This window comes from Peromyscus californicus, unplaced genomic scaffold, assembly GCF_007827085.1.
Source record: "Peromyscus californicus insignis strain IS unplaced genomic scaffold, ASM782708v3 Scaffold_19__1_contigs__length_69161282, whole genome shotgun sequence".
NCBI classification, from domain to species: domain Eukaryota; kingdom Metazoa; phylum Chordata; class Mammalia; order Rodentia; family Cricetidae; genus Peromyscus; species Peromyscus californicus.
Window position 1 is genome coordinate 53,437,420 of NW_026294491.1, and position 13,285 is coordinate 53,450,704.

At 38.5% G+C, this 13,285-nt stretch overlaps 1 protein-coding gene and 1 non-coding gene across 2 annotated transcripts in view; one reads left to right on the plus strand and one right to left on the minus strand.

Annotated features, from left to right (window-relative positions):
* Pkhd1 (PKHD1 ciliary IPT domain containing fibrocystin/polyductin) overlaps window positions 1-13,285 on the plus strand; it is a 471,509-nt gene that overhangs the window by 197,656 nt on the left and 260,568 nt on the right. Inside the window, exons 37-40 of the mRNA XM_052743962.1 lie at window positions 3,439-3,649; window positions 4,039-4,196; window positions 6,614-6,805; window positions 10,182-10,307. Coding sequence (XP_052599922.1) covers window positions 3,439-3,649; window positions 4,039-4,196; window positions 6,614-6,805; window positions 10,182-10,307 — 687 coding nt within the window. The remainder of the gene's footprint in view (window positions 1-3,438; window positions 3,650-4,038; window positions 4,197-6,613; window positions 6,806-10,181; window positions 10,308-13,285) is intronic.
* LOC128115117 (small nucleolar RNA SNORA33) lies at window positions 7,675-7,799 on the minus strand. Its single transcript, XR_008220010.1, has one exon. It is a non-coding gene; the product is annotated as a small nucleolar RNA SNORA33 (small nucleolar RNA).

The following is a 13,285-nucleotide window of genomic DNA, read 5'->3' on the forward strand; positions in this document are numbered from 1 at the left end:
TCATGTTCGTCCTTAGGTTCAGTGTGGGTGTGTGTAGTTTATATGGGTAGAAAATGGCCCAGATCTGACACATGCTGTGCCGTGACTGTAATCCTTGTTTTTCTTATTTGCTTCTTCATACTATCATATTCTCTCATATGAAACGACTCACATAAATGGTTTACCTACTACTCACTTTGCTTGTGTAGCCTTAACCCCAGATACATTCACTAATTGCTCCATCAAATGCCCTGCATTATTCTTAGGAGTATTCAGGAAGAGGTAGAGAACAGAAGGTAGCTGAAGTGTTCTCTGAAACCCCAGGGAAAAGTTAGGCAGTGACCTCCTTCAGAAGGGTGGGTCTAGAAAGATTGCGAGGGTTAGAACTGACAAAGAGGGAGACCACGTTAGGAGACAGATAATTTTCTTGGGATAGAAATGTCCTTACTAAGTCAGAAACTATAGAGCAGGGTCTACTGTGAGGGATTGGAGGGGGGTTAAGAAAAGAATTTGGGGCTTTGTGAATGGGGTCTGAAGAGAGGTGAGCCAACAAAGAGACTGGACTAACATGAGTCAGCAAAATCATTTTTTAGGCATATAATAAATGGTTAGAAAAGATCCGTTTGCAGAAGGTCTAGTTTAGGTGATTATTGCAATTATTTTGACATCTTGGTAGAGTTTTGACATCTAGCTAGAGTTTTCCTGCCTTGCCCACAGTCAGGACAAATCTTTGTCACCCGCCAGTCCCACAGCCACTCAGACCCAACCAAGTAAGCACAGAGACTTATATTGGTTACAAACTGTATGGCCGTGGGAGGCTTCTTGCTAACTGTTCTTACAGCTTAGATTAATCCATTTTCATAAATCTATACCTTGCCACATGGCTCGTGGCTTACCGGGATCTTCACATGCGGCTTGTCATGGTGGCGGCTGGCAGTGTCTCTCTGACTCAGCCTTCCACTTCCCAGCTTTATTCTCCTCCTTGTCCCGCCTACACTTCCTGCCTAGCCAATGGCCAATCAGTGTTTTATTTATTGACTAATCAGCAACACATTTGCCATACAGAACATCCCACAGCATGGGTTTGAATGTTTATAGCTCACAAGAAGGTCAATATCTATTGTAGATGAAATTAAGAGGCTGGAACTCAGAATGTGTCCAGGTTTCATATCTTAATCATACACAGAGAGAATGATACTTTTGTAAAGAAAATAAACGTTATGAAATAATTTTGCTACATTGAAAGACTGTTAATTCAGTGGACTAAACCTTTGAATTGTAAGCCAGCCCCAATGAAATATTTTCCTTTATAAGCATTGCAGTGGTCATGGTGTCTCTTCACAGCAATAGAATCCCTAACTAAGATAGCCATCATCAGAGAAGCTTCCTCCTGTAGGAGATGGGAACCAATACAGTGACCCTCAATGGGACAATGTGCAGAGAGTGAGCAACCTTGGAACACTCAGCCCTTAATGGGATGTCTCCATCAAAGCCCTCCCTTTCCGGGCTCAGGGAACTCTGAGGAATAGGAGGTAGAAAGATTGTAAGGGCCAGAGGGCATGGGGGATACCAAGAAAACAATGTCTTCCAGACACAAAAGACTTATGAAAATATGGTCTCACAGAAAGCATACATAAAGTCTGTGCAAGTCTAAGCCAAATGGGGTCCAGTGCTGAAAGCAGACATGGACACCAGCTCCTGTACCTAACCCAGAAGCTATCAACAATTGATAACAACTTGTTAAAAAGTGTTTTCTCCAATGGAGTCTCACTGGGTATGCAAATCACACTTAAGACTAGACCCCTGACCACCAGTAGATGACCAACATGAAAAGAACTCAATGTTACTTTGTTTTTTTAAATAATTATTTTTATAATTCTAATTTTTTGACAAATAAAATTATAATTTAAAATTACAGTTATTTTTGTAATCTCAAAAAAAGAAAGACTGTCAATATTTGAAAGGATTTTATGTGAATAGTTAAATATGCACTTTAAAATTCCCTGGGTTTTTTTGTTGATTTTTGACTTGACCATTTATTTTTGGTTGTGAGCCTAGCCTTCAATGGCTGAGCCATCTCTCTAGCCCTTGACCATTAATTATAAGAATGATTAGCTGATAAATACGTTTGTTGTCTTCAATTTGTTTCTTTATGTGCTTTATCTTTGATACATAGTCATGTATGTAGCCAATAAAGAACAGGTTAGAGAAATTCACACATATGTATACACAAATAAATAAACTTTATTTCATTTTATTATTCCCAAGGGTTAAGATGTACAAACAGGGAATAAAATTAAAATTATTTTCTTTGGGGATGATTTATGCCTTAATTTCCACCTGCCCTATAATTAGAAATTTTGAACTCTGTAAATGTTTTTTAAGATAAAATTATTGCCTTGGTAAACTTCAGAATTACATCATTAACCCCAAGACCTTTCTCAGCCTAGAACAACATGGCTGGTACAAGTGTCTGTGCACACACAGACAAATAAATAAAGAGGAAAGTTTAAAATAATTTGAAAATGATTTATTGTCGGCCACCCCTGCAGTTAGGAATTCAAGTATTATTACTTTACTTCAGTGCAGCAGAGGAGGACAGCAACTTGCTGTGGGCTAAAGGTAAATGATGATCTATTGCAGAGGAGGAAGGGGATGAACTGAGGAAAAGGGGAAGGCGTGGGGAGTAAGCAATGTGTTTTCTCAACTATTGCTTCACATAATGCCTTCAAAAATTTGCCTTGACCTCTGCTGGAAAATCCCAGTGTAAATGGTGAAGCAAATGGCGTTCTTAAATCTTTGATCGTTAAGGGCATATGTGCTTGGTACGGCAAGGGAGATCAGGGGGTGCCAGGGTGTGGTGCACACTGAACTATGTAGAATTTAAGTCGCCTGCCTCAGCTGCTTGATAATCTAACCCCAGAGGTACCTGGTTCTAGTTTGAAGGGATCAATTAACACACAAAATGCTAGGGTGACTCTTCAAAAGTAATCTATACTGCTCACAGCATTTGTGGGTTTAAACCTCATGTTGTAAATGAATTATGAACTTCTATAGTAGAATAAAATATCTACTTATTTATTTGAAATAAGAGTGAAGTAAAAGCTCATTTTTCCAAACACAAAGTAATACAGGGAAGGAAAAAGTAAACCCTAACTTTTGCCAATGTCTCTTACACAACAAGGTTTGCACTGGATATTTCATTAACTAGCATCTCATTAAACCATCCTAACTCCATGCTGGAAGTTCATCTACTTCTCGGTGTAACTGAGAAAACTGAAGCCCACCTAGACATATTTCTCTATGTTAAGACTAGCTCACATATAAATTTTATCTAGTGGTGGCTCTTAGGTTTTCCACCTCACTACGCTGTCCTTGGCTGGTTTTATGATCCCCTCTTATAAAATCATATCCTTGTTAACAATTAAAGTATCTAAACAAGTTTTCTCTCGATTTCAGGTTCGGTTCCAAAAGTTACTGTCACCTCCCTTCGAGCAGCTGCATGTGCAGGAGACACAACGTTGGTTCTGGAGGAAGCTGTGGACTGGCACCCTGGGGATGAGGCTGTCATCATCAGTGAAATGAGTGTTGAAGGTGCTGGACCGATGGAAGAGGTTGTTGTTGTGGAAACTGTGCACAATACATACCTCCATCTCAGGACCCCCTTGAGGTACTCAGACTTCAGCTTGGATAGGTTCACATGGAGGAAGATGAGTTCTTACACAAATTGGGCTCTGGACATTTATCTCCTGATGAGATCCATTAGCATTAGATAGTGCCGGACATCTGGAAAGGAATATAATAAAGCATAAATGTTATGAAATGAAAATTTCTTGAATACTTTCTCTAGTGGGAACCTAGAATCTCTGCCTTAGCAAGTGGTCAGTACATAATTCCCAATGCTATGATAGATATGTTTTACAGGTGTAAATATGGCATATTCATAGGTATTTGAGTGTCTACAGAAATAGACACTCCCCAAAGAAGAATCTATTTACTATTACTAATAAGATGTAGAATCATGTTCTCAAGTGCATCTTCCTCTCTTGTTTTTGTCAGATATTCTTACAACTTCACAGAGAACTGGGTAGCTGGAAAGAATCATATTTTGAAGGCTACTGTGGCTCTTCTCAGCAGGAACATTGTCATCCAAGGAAATCTCACTCTTGAGAGGGTAAAGCGCCTCCATTCCTGCCAGGAGGCCAATGCTACGAAAGGTAGAAATGCAGTTTGATAGAAAGCCCAAAGAGTGAATAAGTGTTCTCACTGCCTAACAATATGTGGCAGGGCCGTTGGTTGGTCTTCTTCATTAGAATATACCGTTAGTCTTTGAGTGTTCATATTCTTCCATAATTTTTAGAATCCTTTTGGTAACTTGTCATTTCATCCCCTTCCCTACTTACAGGCAAAAGAAATAGACAAAAGGCAACAAAAGGCAAAGGAGATGATTTAATAATTTGATCCAGGAAAACTTGTGCTAATGAATTAAACCAGGACAGCTGGGATGCTTAATGATTTCTTTAATCCCAGGCTTCTCCTAAGATTCTCAAGAAAACTATGATTCCAGAATCAAAGGCTTGGGCAGTTCATTCTTATTGATTAGATTTGCACCTCCTCCCCTTTGGGGGTTGGTTTTCTGAGTGACCTACCACATACTCTAGGTAAAGGGGTAACGGAGCCAATTCATCTTCTGGTAGAATAGCAGGCACTGAATCACACTGATGTGCCTATTAAACATCTATTTCAGGGATGGTTAGTTTAGGAGGTTATGTTTTAGTTTCCCAGGCTGTAGATTATGAGGCTTTCACATGCTGTGAAGATATCATTTGTCAACTTTGGTCCAGGATGCTGTGGGTGTCAAGGATGACTTCCAGGCATGAGCTGTAGATAGATGATGAAGCTTTTACTGTGTTGGGAAGAGGAGAAGGTTTTGGGATAGGATGGCGGTGGTAAACATGAGTTTAATTTTGTACACGTTGAAACTGAGAGGGCAGGCCAGAGTTTGAGCAGAGATGTTGACAGTGTCTGGACCTTAATAGATATATCAAGGCTAAAGATTTCAGAGATACATACATAGAGGTGCAGTTCACTGTGTTGTGATGCAAGGGGTTGTTAACAGTGGACAATGAGCACGACCTTACTCCTTTCCACTCAAAGTCATCAACTAACATATATGTAATTTGGTAAAAAGAAAAAAAGTTTGGATAAAAGTAGGTTAGGGCTGACTGACTACCACCTTCACAGTTCTGCCAAACTGGGATCATAATTGTGCTAAAACATATAAACACACAGCATCTCTTCATCTCCTGCTTATAGGACAATTCTGCTAAAGATTAAGGTCTGTAATTCACCACCTCTTTTGTTGGTTATTGATATTAACCTGAGTGCAGCAATACAGATGACCATGTAGTTGTGCTGGTTAGTTTTTGTCATCAGTTGGACAGAACCTTCAGTCACCTAGGAAGAGGTAGCCTTGTTGAAGGAACTATCAATATTAGATCGATCTTTGGCCACATTGGTGAGAGACTGTCTTGACTGAAGATTGACATGGGAACACTTAGCCCACTGTGGGCAGTACCATCCCTAGGTGAATGAGTCTGGGCTGTATAAGAAAGCTACCTGAGTGTGAACCAGAAAACAAGCTGGTAATCTGTGTTCCTCCATGGTCTCTGCTTGAGTTGCTTGAGTGCCTGCTCTGACTTTCCTTGAAGATGGACTGTGGCCAGGAAATGTAAAATGAAATAATCTTTTCTTAAATTGCTTTTGGTCATGGACTTATTACAGCAAAAGAAAGCAAGCTGGAACAATAAGTATGTCTGAATGAAGTTTACTTTGTTTCTTCTTTCTATGGACTCCAAAGTAACATGGCTGATACTGAGTCAATTCTGAAGGTGACCTCTCCATTTTGAGATTCTTTCCCATTATCAAATGTCGCATGTCAGCAGAGAATATTCTGAGTGCTGGTTTCTCAACACTGTAGCAATGGCAGTTTTGCATTTAGCACAGGTCACTTTTCTGTCCTTAGTAGGAAGATAGCTGGGGAAGCAGATTGGTAGCAACTCTTAGTCACTTTTCTGGAGCCCTCTGTCCTTTCACTGGAGATATTTTTGCTAAATCTCCCAACACACAACAGCATATTGAAGGGAAACCTCAGTGGGTACTTTAAGACTATAAGCACTATGGTAGGATTCAGTACTCAAATGTCCACAAAAATTACCAAATATGAAAAAAATTTTTATTGTACCTTTCCTATAGGTTATCTTTTGTGTTTAAATCAACACCACTATAATTGGTATAATTGTAATCTGCCCCTTTCTGATAGAAATTAAGGTGATTTTGAGTGTGTGTGTGTGTGTGTGTGTGTGTGTGTGTGTGTGTGTGTGTGTGTGTGTGTGTATGTGTGTGTAGGGGTTATTTCCAGAAATAAGAGAGCAAGGGGCAATATCATATCCTAGTTATTTGATCTATTTAAACAGTCCACAGGGTATAGTTATTTGATCTATTTAAAGAGTCCACAGGAACAATGAAAGAAGACTATCAGATGGCTTGTCCTTTGTAGCCATAGAGCCTTGCAAACAGAGATTTGTCTAGAAGCATGCTTAAAATTTCCTCTGGACATCATTCTGTGTTTCAGGTAACCTAAAGCACTGTTTGTACTCTAAGAGTGAAAAGATGCTGGGAGCCAGGGATCTGGGGGCCAGAGTAATCGTTCAGTCCTTCCCAGAGGAGCCCAGCTTGGTCAAGCTGAAGGGAGTTCAGTTTCAAGACCTGGGGCAGGCCTTCCATAAGCATCTGAGCTCACTCACCCTGGTGGGAACTATGAGAGGTAAGGGACCACACCTTGGCCTTCTGGGTTTTCTTCTTCTATGTTGATGGTACCGCATGATGGTGATATGTGGGACTGACAAGTCCAGAGGTGGATAAATGTTTACAGGTTAGATATATACTTTTCCAACTTCAGTACCTGAATTAATCGCACAGGAGCTTGCTAAATTCAGATAGACACTCACTCACTCACCAGAGCAACTTGCGCGTGGGAGGAGGTGTTAGCGGTTCGGGTGCAAGCGTGTTCTGATGGAGCGATGTTTTGATAGAGAGTCGGAGTTGGGAAAAAATCCCAGACAGTGTTTCTGAAAGAAGCGATTATTAATGAGTTAATTTATAGGTGTTAATTTGTATTCTTATAAGGAACTAGAGATTTTGCTCTATAATCAACATAAAGCATAAATACAGTGCTGACAAACAGACCCAACACTTACACCTTACCTTTAAATGAAGACTCATTATACTAGATATATATTAGTGAAACAAAAGCAACCCTCCTCCAGTAGAATACATGGAAGGGAAGACGGTTCTTAGGGCTTTTAACCTGGGTCACCACACTATGACAATACTGTCCTCAAAATGTCACTCTAAAAATCAGAACTCTAAGTTAATGACTCATTTTTAGTTTACTGTAGTTATTCTCTTTTAGCTTTACAAATATGCAAGTTAACGGATACAGTATGATTTTAAGGTTAATTTCTGGTAATTTTCCTAAGAAACAAAGATATCAAGGGACTGTAGATATAGATATTGTGCAGTCTAGCATGTGTAAGGTCTCTCACACACAAACACACATACTATTGAGTATGCATGTTCTGAATTACTTTTTTTTTAAATTTTTTTTATTTTTTATTTATTTATTTATTTTTACACTGTAGCCATTTTCAGGGACCTTAAAGACTTCAGCTGTCCTTAAGGCTCGTAACATGGCATCACTATTGCCAGCCATCTCTAAATTTCCTGAATTACTTTTTAGAACAGAGGAAAATTGGTATTATACTGATCTGTATTTTCTATATTACTTTTTACTTCCAAAATTAGTTAAATATTCTCCAAAGCTTTCTTTGGCCAACAGCAAGATAATCTCTGAATAATTATTTTCAAAAATAGACATGAGGATTTAAATCTACTCAACAGTATAACGAACATTTAAAAGTCCAGAAGGAACACAAAATATATGACAGAAAAAATTTTTGGTTCTGCTTAAAGTAATTCCAGGAGTGTTTCATTGCTCCTTTTTTGAAAGGAAATACTTAAAACTTCTAATAATTATTTTTTTCTTGAGAAGAAAAATGAAGCACAAACTGGTATTTCAAAAGCAAATGATTTATCTTTGCTACTTTTTATATTATCTACAAAATACATTCATTATTAACTATCATCCAATATTTTAACTATGGTTTTCTATTTTAGTCCTACATGATTTAAGACCTGATTATTCAAGTGATTTATCTTAGAAAGATATTGTACCAATTACATAGTTCTCATATGATAAAAGTCATAATAGGATTATAAAGTTAACTAATATATCTTGACTGACATAGACTATATTTTATTTTTATTCAAATTTATTAATTGTGCAAACTAATGGGTTTCTTTATGACATCTCATTCATGCATATGATATACTTTGATCATCTTAAATCCGCTGTTATCATATTCTATCACCCCATCCATCTACTCTTTCTCCAAGCCTTCCTTCTGCTTTCATGGATTATTTTGACATGGATTATTTTAAAAAGTTTATTGTACATGTTATTATAAAGTTAAAAGAGGAAGAAATTGTCCATAGCAAAAATAGGCTTATTTTTGAAGAAACCTATGCTAAGAATGATAACTTTAAAATTTTTCTGGTTTAAAAGTAAGAAAAATAAACAAGATTATAAATATAATTCAGAACTTAGTTCCTAGAAATGCTCTATTTCTTCCTCCTCCTTCTTCTTCTTCTTATTCTTCAGGACAGAGTTTCTCTGGGTAGGCCTGACTGTCCTGGAACTCACTCTGTAGACCCGCTCGTCTCGAACTCAGAGATATGCCTGCCTCTACTTCCTGAGTACTAGGATTAAAGGTGTGCACCACCACTGCCTGGCCAGATATACCCTATTTCTATATGTACAGCTGAACACACTTTTTTACTTTTCAACATGCAAATATGAGGTTCTGTTTTATATATGTGTACATAAGTGTGTGCATGCATACTATACACATGTGTATATGGTCTTCCAAAGAAGAATAAGAGAAAGCAACACATATACCACCTGCCTCCAATAAATGGCAGCATTCACTGTAGAACAGTCAGAAGCAATCAAGACAATGCCCACAAACAAATCCACAGGTTGATCTAGTCGAGGCTACGCTTCAGATAAGGCTCCCTTTTTCCAGGTGTGTCATGTAGACAACCAAGATTAGTCATGGCATCAGCGATTAGTGTTTTGGTCCAAGCTGGCCTGGTAATCATAATCCAAATTACTGACAGAACCCAAAATTGACCTGAGAACCAGGCATATGAAAATACAAGGGAAGTTGCTTCAACTATACTGAAATAAACTGACATTTAGGAAAGTAATTACTCGGCCTCAATATCACCATCTCTGTATCTACCCCAAATAATGGTTTGTGCCTTGGGCCCATCAACAAATAAATGTTTGCTACCACCTACAGTTGTGCAGCACAGGATAGCATTTCTGTCAATCATAGCCCAGCCCACTGTGTCTAGTACTGTCCCTAGACAAGTGGGCCTGAGTGTACAAAAAGTTAGCCAAGCATGGCCAGTGGGAGATTGAATGAGTAAATGGTGTTCCTCAGCGGTTTCTGCTTCAGGTTTCTGTCTTGGTTTGCTCAGTGATAGACTGTAAACTGTAGGATAGAATATAAATCCTTTCATCCTCAATCTCCTTGTGGTCCTAGTATTTTTCACAGCCATAGAAACTAAACTAGAACAGCTGACAAGGTATAAACATTAATTTATAGCCCAAGAAATAATGGCTACAACTTTATATTCAAGTATAGTTTTTAAAAATCCCGGTTAAATCATATAAGACCTTGATGGCTGCTCTGCCATGTTGTGATAAAGGACATTGAATAAGTAGAATTCTTGATAGCCATGTGGCTTTGTGGCTTGGCCACTTTCTCTTTCTTAGATGGATAACACTTTCTAGCATTTGTGTCTTGAATTTCAACTAGCTTTCTGTTCAAGATCTAGTGGCCTTAGTTGTCCAATTTCTTGATTTGTTTTTTTTTTTTTTTTCCAAATGATAGTTTCGTATTTTTGTGGAGAAATGTTTTCTGGTCATGGTGCATTTTGTTTGGATGTGGTCAACAGAATCTGAGGAGACTCTGAGGTGTGAGTAAAATGTTCACCATCTTCTTCCCATTCAGGTTCCTATCTCCAGAGCTGTTCAGTGTGGGGCTCCTTCAGCAGAGGCCTTAGCATGCACAGGACCTGGGGCCTGAGGGTGGACAGTAATATATTCTACAAGATTATAGGCCATGCCCTACTGGTGGGTAAGTACATTTGCTTGGTTAATGTATACATTCTTGAGTAGGATGGGCAGTTTTATATAAATCATTCTCCAACATTGTTGAATTCCAAACTTACAATATCATTATTTTTTTTTGAGCATTACCTAATAGGACATAGCTTAAAATCCCAAATTCAAATTTACTCACCACTGAGTGACTTAGTAAACTGAATCAATAGGAAGCGAAACACTTGAAAGTTGAACACAGATTAATAAATGTCTGATGGGAGGTTTTAAAATTTACTGCCACAAATCTTCCCATAATTCTAAGTCCACACACAGTCTCAGATGCTCAGGCTTGGATGATGTTGGCTAAAGATTTAAAAATTGAATTTGTGCATAAGTGTTTCTGTGGTAGGCTGTGGCTGCAGTTTCCAAACTGGCAGACTGCTCACTAGTTTCTACCTTTCTCCCTTGAAGTTCATGACCAAACATCAATATTATCCTTAGATAATTAGAAGTCTCAGTTGACATCACTCCACTCCCAGAAAACAATCCAGAAGGTTTGGATGGGCTAAAAAGTGCCCTATCAGTGATTTCCACCCCAAATGATTTCTGTAAACTCATCCTGGTCCTTTTCATTTCTTCCTCTGTACTGTCTTGAGGCAGGAGCTACTTTATTTCATTCTTTTCAAAGATTAGCCTTTCTTCTGCCACATGGCTTTTGCATAAATTGTTTCTCTGCGTTCATGACAGCTACTCTCTTGGAACATTCTTTCTCCCCTACACCTCCAGGCTAGAACTTCTCAACTTAAAACTCCATGTCACGTTCTGATTCCTCTTGTTTTACCACCAGGTTTTGTGACACTGTCTTCTTGCATTCAGTAGTTCATCGTAGGCCAGTTGGCTGAAAGAAATGAACTGATAAGCAGTCTTTGGTTTTGTCAGAATATAAAAGCAAACTGTAGATTTGTGCTGAAAGTAAGAATATAACTATGATTGTTAGTGTTTTATTTTTAAATGAGCCCAGTGATGTGATTCAGGGGAAAGCATATGTTTCATTTAAGAACAATCTTTTGAGATAAAAGGCTGAAAAGGTCCTAATTCCAGAAGAGATGTTGTTTCATGAGGGACTATGGATCTTATAAACTCACTTAAAAACAAACTCCAGTTGGAAGACAACGAACAGATACATCAGGTCATCAGGTGTACAGAATCTTTCGACTAGAAAAGGATGGCCACAGAAGTCAAGCCAAGAAGTGCAAGCAGAGATTTAGGATGGCATTCTAACAACATGATTTTAGCAGAAAATGATACTGAATAAGCAATAAAAATCCTGTAGGAGAAATTCAGCCTTGGTTATTATGGATTATTGGCTATTGACATCCTTTTTATTGTAATCAAGGGAATTAAAATATTTAATTCACTATAAAGTTCTCTGTCATACCTAAAACAGCCACAAGTTCAGATCCATTAAATGACATGGGAATCTCAGATAAAATAAAGTCCTAGCAACGAGGGGTTCTGTGGCACTGTCTACACACTATTGATCTGACCTAAATGAATAATACCTTTTTATGCCACATGATTGGGACATTCCATGCTCTTCTATTCCATTCTCATTGTGAGTGTGACTGTCTCATCCTGTCCAGCGTGTTCCTTCAGAGCACGTCTACTCTTCTAGGAAAAGCAGTCTATATAATTTGAGAACCAGGGTGGGTTGGACACAGGCAGTGTGGCTTTTCATAATTATATTTTTATTAAATGTATTGATTGACAATTCTATGCACATATGTAAGACTATTTGGTTGTTCCCATTTCCCCATCTCTTTAACTTTTCCTGTTTCCTACCATGCAAGTCTCTTTCTCACGTTCATGGTGTGTGTGTGTGTGTGTGTGTGTGTGTGTGTGTGTGTGTGTGTGTGTGTGTGAGAGAGAGAAAGAGAGAGAGAGAGAGAGAGAGAGAGAGAGAGAGAGAGAGAGAGAGAGAGAGAGAGAGAACCACTGAGTTTAACCAGGGCCATCTATCTGGTTTGAACAATGAAACTATTTGCTTAGACCTCATCTAAGAATTAAAATAGATCTATTCTGTTGCAAGATAGTTGAACAAGCTATGAGCCCTGAAATCGTGTTATTTACTGGAAAAGCCTGTTTCTAGTTATGGTCTGGCTCAGCCCTAGCACACATCTTTAATCCAAGAGCTTTCTGCTTGAATATTGTAAACAATATTAAATAAAGTCAACCATAGGTCAAGAGGTAGAGCAAGCAACCAGTTGACAGGAAGTGAACACAGGATCATTAATAAAAAATTAGAGTAGAAGGGAGTCAGGAGGATGGATAGAGAGATGTACAAAGGACATGCAGTTTGAGGAGGTTTTTTTTTTTTGGTTTTTTTTTTGAGATGGCGTAGTGTTATAGAATACTTGTTTAACTATGCAAAGATGTGTTACATTTGTTTATGTTGCACAATATTTGGTTAACTGTGTAAAGATGTGCTGCATTTGTTTAATTATGTGTTGCTCTTTTACCTTGCCTGCCTAAGGCACCTGATTGTTCTAATATAAAGCTGAACAGCCAATAGTGAGGGAGGAGGTATAGGTAAGACTTCCAGGCAGGAAGAATAAGCAGGAGGAAGAATTTAGGCTCAGGGGAAGAAAGAAAAAGAGATGCCAGGAGCCAGTCAGCCAGACACGGAGGAAGCAAGAAAGCAGGACATACAGAATGAAAGAAAGGTAAAAAGCCCTGAGGCAAACATGAATAGAGACAGGTCAAATTAAGTTAAAAGAGCTAGCGAGACAAGCCTAAGCTAAGGCCGAACATTCATAATTAATGTTAAGTATCTGTGTCTTTATTTGGGAGCTCATTGGTGGCTCAAAGAAAATACCAACTACAGCTTAGGGAAGGCAAGGAGGCTTCTGGGAAGTCGGCTGAGGAGGAAGGCCAGTTGGGTGCTTTCTCTGCCTCTCTGAGCTAGTAGACTTTCATACCAGCATCTGGCTTCTGAGTTTTTATTGGTAAAAA